Source organism: Corvus brachyrhynchos, unplaced genomic scaffold (assembly GCF_000691975.1).
Source record: "Corvus brachyrhynchos isolate BGI_N302 unplaced genomic scaffold, ASM69197v1 scaffold21, whole genome shotgun sequence".
Taxonomy (NCBI): Eukaryota; Metazoa; Chordata; class Aves; order Passeriformes; family Corvidae; genus Corvus; species Corvus brachyrhynchos.
This window is the reverse complement of record NW_008236924.1, coordinates 622,836-629,994: the sequence shown is the minus strand read 5'-3', so window position 1 is coordinate 629,994 and position 7,159 is coordinate 622,836. Positions and strand designations below refer to the sequence as shown.

Here is a 7,159-nt window from a genome sequence, read left to right as displayed (position 1 = left end):
TCTGAGTAACACCTTCCTGTTTATTTCATTCCTGAATCTGCTTATAAATCATCCAATCTGGACGTGGTCTTGAACTGGTCCAGCCTCCTTTTTACGCAAAGTTATTTTCAGTCAAGGGTAGTTACATAACTTAGTTCTGACTACACAGTGCTTCAGGGCTAAGCTTGGGGAAGAAAACTCATTGTTCACTTTATCAAAAAGTGTTGCTATTTTTATTCTCAAAGAATTGTGAAATTCAAAACATTGTGAAACAACTTCCCTTTTTCCTTGCTTTCATGGGATAAAATTAGTGAGTTTAAGCTGTTGTACCAAACAAACACTGTTATATCCCTAGTTGTGCTCAATTAAAATTTGTCATTTCATGACTAGTGGCTTTAGATCAAACTTGCAACTCTGTGTAGCAACAAGGAGGGCTACCCTCTGACTAGATTTAATCAAGTATTTGTGCAATGTATCTTGCAAATCATTCATTTGGCCTAAGTTATTCCATAGATCCTGTTTTTTCTGATATGTCTCCTATCCAGCGTTCCTATCCATGCTTTCTCTTCAATCCCCTGTGCTATGACTGGGTGAGTTGAAGCCTATAAATCAACAGACAAGAGTGTGTTCTAGAAATAGTAGTTTAAATCTCTGTTTTAGGTGTGCAGAAGAATCTGTAAATGACAGCAAAAATAGAGCAGCACAACGTGAGGACAGTTCAGTCCAGCAGGTAAGATCCCTACAAAGTCATTGTGTCCTGGGTGAATCCCAGTGAAACCAGTGATCCCTTGATGTGGTTCAGACAGCTGAAATGGTGTATCAAAGCAGAGGCTCCTGCAGAGGGAGATGTACACAGAAACCGTTTCGCTCAGAACTGAACCTGGGAACGTGATACAGGAACGTGTCCTAAACTGATTCATGATTTGAGGCATTTGGCACATGTGAAACAATATCAGAACCCCCATGTTTTGCTGGTTTTAGTAATTCTCCAGTGTTGTAGGAGGGAAGGACAGAAGGCAGTCGCTGGAGTAAATATCTGGACCAGAAGAGTGAGGATCAGGAAGACGACGAGGAGGAGGCAGCTCTAGAAAGGCAACAGTTCTGTTCCCAGAGAAAGAATACTGTGGGAGAACAAAGGTACAGAGAGAGCTTGGTTTTGTAATTCCTGCCCCCGAGTGGTGACACTTGATTAGGAGGTGTGGGAGGCAGCTCATCGCTGAGATCTGAGCTAAGTGCAGGTTGTAGTGTATGACCTGAGCTGAGTAGGGGTTTGGCATTTGGGGATAAAGAGCCACGCATTGTATGTACCTCTCTGGTGATCTGTGGAAAGAATCACAGTGGATCTAATCTGTCCTCTTTGTGAATGGTTTTCTTGGCCAGGAAACACCAGAAGCGCTTCCTCTCCAGTGATGTTCCAGAGCTTGCAGAAGAAAGTGGAGTTTCTCAGCTTGTCTACCAAGCCAAAAAGGTTAAAACCACTGAGGTACTTTAGCTACAGAAGATGCTTCTGACTTCTTCTGTATCATCATAATTTTGAATTTCTGTGAGGCTTTCTCTGCTCTTCTCCAAGCAAGCCAATGAATGACTGGGGAGAAAAAAAGTATGTTGGGGGTTTCTCTCTGAAAGGTTTTATTCAGACAAAGCCAATGCCACCTTTAATGCTTCTGTGCTGCATTTATAACTAAGTTCTCTCCCTTCTTACAGCACAAGAAATGCTTTGTAACAGTGCCTGATGGACATGATGGGGATGCTGGTTCTGGAGGCAGTGTGGTTCCTGCTGTCTGTGAGTCTGTAGTGCCTGAGGAGAATACACAACCTTCAACTCCTTGTACCAAACCATCCAAGTGGAGAAAATTTCTCTCATCATCTGACAACTCTAGTGAAAATGCTGGTGCAGTGGCCATGGCACTACAGGAGGGCAGTGGAGGTGTGGGGCTGGACAGCACCGTGACTGGTGGGGCTTGGAGGTGCTTAGGACAGGCTGGACAAACTCTGCCTCAGGGTAGAGGTTTTGAATTTAAAAAGTGTGTTGCTAGCAGTGAGGATCTGGCCTCAAGACCACCCAGCAGCAGTTGCTCAGTTGAGGATGTGCTCAGAGAACCTCAGAGCCAGGTGCTAAGGGCAGGATCTGGTGCAGAGACCACTGCAGGAAGGTGCTGCTTGGGTAGCACAGGGAGGGCAAACACCCTTACTAACTCTAACCTTGTGCCAAAGCTGAGCAGCATTTCTTGTGAGCAACTCTTCTGCACAGGTGAGGAGTTTGATGATGATCTGTAAGAAGTACAGGCATCTTGAGCATGCCTTTATTGTCTCTAATGCATTTGATATGTTGTTTACTGAGGCACAGTTCTGAACTGAAAGTGGTTTCACTCAAAGCCATAGAGAACTGTACTATTAAAGTTGTTTAGTTGCTTGATGGTTGTGTTTGGGGGGAAGGGAAGGGGGGGAAGAGACTGTTGCTCTCAGGTTACGGTGTTGTCTAGCAACCTCAGCAGCTAGAAATAGGAATGGAAGTAGGTCAGCTTCGGGAGAGAAAGCTCCAGGCTTTAAGGATTCCTGGCCAGTACAATTAAGTTCTGTGACTGACTCCTTACAAACTACAGCTCTTTTTCCCTGGACTACATCATTGTTTCGATCTCCCATAGCAACCCTTTCTTCCAGAGCTGTGAGCAAGCTCCAGAGCCAGCAAAGGGATTGCATTTCTCTTCTTCAGTGTAGCCCTAAGTGCACATCAAAGTATGTGCAAAAAGGCAGATCTGCCGTTTTGTGGTTTTAGCTTTAGCAGATATGCTTTGTGGTTTTAGCCTAGTCCAGTAAATAACATAGCTGTGATACTGAAATGCTCACACAGACATCACATGCAGTAGTATTTATTTTTCCTTCCATTCTACAAGCACTGAATAACATGAGACAGAAACCCAGAGTAGGAAGAAAGATTAACCACAGTAGCTTGTGCTGCATTATCTGCTTTCAGCTAGAAAATTGCTTTTTGTTACTACTACAAGTGAGGTGGCTGCTTAGAATACTGGATGGCATCTAGTGCTGCCCCAATGTCACAGTTCTTGGTCTGCAGGAGCCGAGTGAGCCATCCACCCTCATCAGAGAAGCCCATGGAGAGCATCTGGGACAGGGACTCAATGAGGCGAGGGTCTGCTTCTGTGAAGAGAATAATAGTTGAGAGTTCAGCTATTTCATGTAATTGGCAAACCAGGCAAGGCTCTGGTAGCACTTTGTGAGGAGACACACTCTTCCATGTCTCCCACAAGTGCAGATGTTTGAGATAAACAATACATAATCAGAGCTAAGGAAACTGCTTAGTCAGGCTCAGCTGGCCTTGCTGTGGGACTCAGTGCTGCTGATCTCAGTGAAGGGGCCTTGGATACTGTTACTGCTCCCACCAGAAAAGTGCTGCCCTAAAGCCACAGGATGTACTGGTCCCCATCCTGCATTAAACAGCTCTCTTGAGCAGTACACAGCAAGGACACAACTGAGGACAGCACCTATCTCATGTTTTTCAAATGGTGTATTAGCCTAAGGTCAGACATCTGGTTAAGACTTAGCAACATTCAAGAGAAGAACCACCTGATCACCTCTAACAGGGTACAAGAGCTGCCAAACCTGCCCAAGTTGAGGGACAGGTTTAGCTCTAACTTACACAACCTTTAACAGGGTACAAGAGCTGCCAAACCTGCCCAAGTCAGGGACAGGTTTAGCTCTAACTTACACAACCTTGGTTTCTACCAGCTCTGTAACAAGTCTGCTTGTGTCAGGCCAAGCTGACAGTTCCCAAGCCAGAGCTACTCTCAGCTATGAAACCTGCACATACTCTCCTACCTGGGGGGAGGTGTGGGTAGAGAGCAGCTTCTCGCAGTCCTGTAGGTCCTGGCTGGGGAGGATCCCGAGGCACATCCAGGGAGCTGGGACCATCTGTGTCTGGCATTTGCAAAGACTGCAATTCACCTGTGGAAGGATCCACTTCTTTGGATGATAAGTGGGTCCAGTCCTCCTCACCCCCCGATGAACTGCTGGACTCACTGTGCTCCTGAAATGGATAGAAAAAAGGTCCAGGTGTTGTAGTGCTTTTCAGGCAGGATGCACACTCCTGTCTGCCTTTAATACAGAGAATTACATCCACAAGAAGTCCCACCACCTTTTACACCTGTAACAGTGCTGTATATAATTTAATCTGCTCTCATTTTAATATTCACTCCCACCATGCATGCTAAGTGATGATATTCAATTACTGTCATAGTTCCTGTACCTGGGAGTGGAAGCTTCCATCTTCCATTTGTGTGGGCACAGGATCTATCACCATGTCTTGTATCTGTTCTGCAACAACGTTTACTTGTGTAGCAGAGTCTGTATTATTCCAGTCTGCGTTGGTCTGAACATTCTGGGTTGGAGTACTGTTGGTTGCCTCAGCATTGGTATTCTCTTGGTTGGCAGAAGTGGGAGTCACTTTGCTTCTCTTTCCTCTGTGTTCCACATCGATATCAACTTCAATACCTAGAAATGCATTTGAGGTGGACAAAGTCTTAAGAGATTTTTCCAAAGCACAGGCCTAAATGATCCTAAATGGATCAATTCCTGCTCTACACTCTTAAGGTTTCTCTCACATCCTACAGTTTGCCATGTAACATGCAGGAATTAAAATGCAAAGCCTTCTTTAATAAAGAATAGCTAAGCACCGTATCATCATCTTCATCTACACAGACGAGCCATATATTTAAAGGGCCAGAGCAGAAGTTATATCTATGTCTACATAAACCAGGCAAAATCCAGTCACCACTGACTTGAATTTACAGTGCTGACATGTTATGAAATCTTTCCTCACTTTGTCTCAAAGTGGCCATTCTAAGCCTAGGCATTATTAGTATCCAAGTTAAATTAAGCCTTTGAGGCTTAGGAGATGGTTCCAAGACCAGTCACAACAGCTGACTGCTGCTCCTGTTAAGCAGGCCTGTAAACCAGTGTCAGGGACTGGTAACAAATTGTAAGTCACTTACCCAGGGGGCTCAGAAAAGCTGCAACACTCTCCCCAACATTCTTTAGGAAGGTGACATTGGGGTCCTGAGGCTGGCTGTTAGTAGAAGCTTCTAGAAAAACAATTTCTGTTAGCACACACAAGCTCAGAGGGAAAGGGCACCTACAGAGGGTGTGTCCCCACAGCAGCTTAGTGCTCATTCCTGTCGCTCACATACATCACACAACAAAGCTCTACAGAGAAAAACTAACTGAGCTACCCCTGGAACAGAAAGCCAGCACTAGCATTGTTATGGCTCATTAGCCATGCTGAAAGGCAGATCTGGAGTAGAATAGTGACATGCTTGACCTAACAGCTTGGCTTGGTTTGGTTCCAGATACTTTACCTGTATCCTCATTGATTGCATGAACCCAAGCACACCTTAAAGTAATCGTACTTTGTGCCAATTATTTCAAGCAAATTAGATTAGTTCCTGTGTTTATTTTCCCACCCAGACTCTACCCTGTGCTACAGAACCTCAGCTAGTCTGAGGCTCCACCACTACCACCTTGTCCACCAGGGCATCACCTCTTACCTTCTGCAGCAGGTGCACTGGGGGCTGCAGCAGTGGCTTCAGCTTGCTCTGAGTTCTGGCAGGGAGCTGCAGGCCCAGGATACCCCCAGCAGTGCATCCACGGGAAGGGTGGAACACCATGGCGCATTTTACGGAGCCAGCGTCCTCGGGGAAGCCACTGTAAAGGGTAACATTCATGTAACACTGTTCACACAACCACGTTCTGAGCAACTGAAACTCAGAATGTGAATTTGAGTAATCTCCCATTCATCAGTTCCCATCCATAGATTTTGCTCACCTCAAATGGATTAAGCAGTGGGCTTTGGAACATCACCATGTTGTGCTCCTTGTGGATTCCTTTCCCCTCACAGGTGCTACACAGGTCATAGTCTGGACAGACACTGCACTTGAACCTGGTCCCCACCACGGGTCCCTCACAGCCATCACAGATGACATTGGGGTGCACCATGTTGCGGGGAGGCTCCTGGCTGCACTGTGAGCGGTGCTCCCGCTTGCACTCCTTTTTCTCTGTTAAGAAAAGGAAACTTTGCATCAAGAACAGGTTACTATTTACAGGCTGGAAATCAGGTAGAAGAGGAAGCACAAACAGCCCATCAAAGCAGTGTTGACTTACTAGGTCAGTTTATTTTTACACTGGCTGCCAAATCTAAGCCAAGCTCATGTAAGACACCTTAAACCACGTGCAAAGAGGTTTTGCAAAGAGACCTTCCCCTGAAACCAAGCATGCCTTACCCTAAATATCTCTTGGCATGCTTATTTTAGATTAGTACTGCACCACCTAATCTAGCTTTTCATCCTACCTTCCCAAGCGCTGCAAGAACAAAATGTTTCTGGAGAAGGAATTAGGAAGGCGAACGCCAGGAAGCATAACATGAGAACAGGGACAACAGGTGTGGCTCACTAGATGAACTGCAGATAAAGCTTTGAAAGCATCTACCTGAACATAAGGGACTATCAAGCAACTATGCACTGGGAGAGTGGAATTAAGGCTAACACGTTGTTGTGAATATTTAAAATACCAGTGCCAGTTTAGTGTATCCAGGGAACAAGAATGACAACAGAGCCTCGCATTGGACCAGCTGATAGGGCAAGGAGGAAACTTGTGGTCTGTTTATCCCACCTCATCGGGGAAGATTCATGTTCTGTCATATTACACTGCCCTTTATTTAACCTCCCCGCAGAGGCCGCAGCTTCCACCAGGCCCTTGAGGACACGGGGAAGGGCCGGGGCTGGCTTGTCCCGTTTTGGGAGCGCTGCCAGGAAGCGCTCAGCCGAGACCCGCTGTAACCCTCCGGAGCTGCGCGGCCGTACCTTTGATGTAAACACGGAATACGCCACCCTGCACATACGGCATCGCCAACTCCAGCTCCTCGTCGGTGGAAAAAGCGATCAGGTCCCCGTCCTCATCTGTAAATGGCGAAGGGCAGGATGAGGGGCCCGGTCGAGTGTCACGGGGGGTAACGGGGTACCCAGAACCCCGCACCCCGACACCTGCCACCCCCGGGACACCCCCCCGGGGACCGGCCCGCAGCGCAGCCCCTGCCCCGCTCACCCTTGTAGTGCATGCGGAAGGCGGGCGGCGGCCCGGCCCGCAGCAGCCCCTGGGAGGGCCCGGCGACACG

At 47.0% G+C, this 7,159-nt stretch overlaps 2 protein-coding genes across 4 annotated transcripts in view; one reads left to right on the top strand and one right to left on the bottom strand.

Annotated features, from left to right (window-relative positions):
* Window positions 1-2,395, top strand: part of CUNH5orf45 (chromosome unknown C5orf45 homolog) — a gene marked incomplete at its 5' end in the record, with an annotated part of 3,144 nt that extends 749 nt beyond the window's left edge. The window contains 4 exons of the mRNA XM_017728032.1: window positions 640-709; window positions 980-1,116; window positions 1,360-1,462; window positions 1,684-2,395. Coding sequence (XP_017583521.1) covers window positions 640-709; window positions 980-1,116; window positions 1,360-1,462; window positions 1,684-2,256 — 883 coding nt within the window. The remainder of the gene's footprint in view (window positions 1-639; window positions 710-979; window positions 1,117-1,359; window positions 1,463-1,683) is intronic.
* A 438-nt stretch (window positions 2,396-2,833) lies between these two features.
* SQSTM1 (sequestosome 1) lies at window positions 2,834-7,153 on the bottom strand. 3 transcript variants are annotated; one of them, XM_017728090.1, is made up of 8 exons: window positions 7,090-7,153; window positions 6,849-6,944; window positions 5,815-6,044; window positions 5,538-5,694; window positions 4,986-5,075; window positions 4,241-4,485; window positions 3,814-4,021; window positions 2,834-3,135 (listed from the first exon to the last, which is right to left on the bottom strand). In XM_017728090.1, the coding sequence occupies exons 1-8, from the start codon at window positions 7,100-7,102 to the stop codon at window positions 2,978-2,980; spliced, it is 1,197 nt and encodes a 398-aa protein (XP_017583579.1). In that variant the 5' UTR covers window positions 7,103-7,153; the 3' UTR covers window positions 2,834-2,977. The 3 variants fall into 3 exon arrangements, 2 of the variants coding, with proteins under 2 accessions (XP_017583579.1, XP_017583580.1); XR_001859903.1 differs by lacking the exon at window positions 2,834-3,135 and adding an exon at window positions 3,159-3,597 and having other exon boundaries at window positions 3,668-4,021; XM_017728091.1 differs by lacking the exon at window positions 4,986-5,075.
* Between the last annotated feature and the right edge of the window lie 6 nt (window positions 7,154-7,159).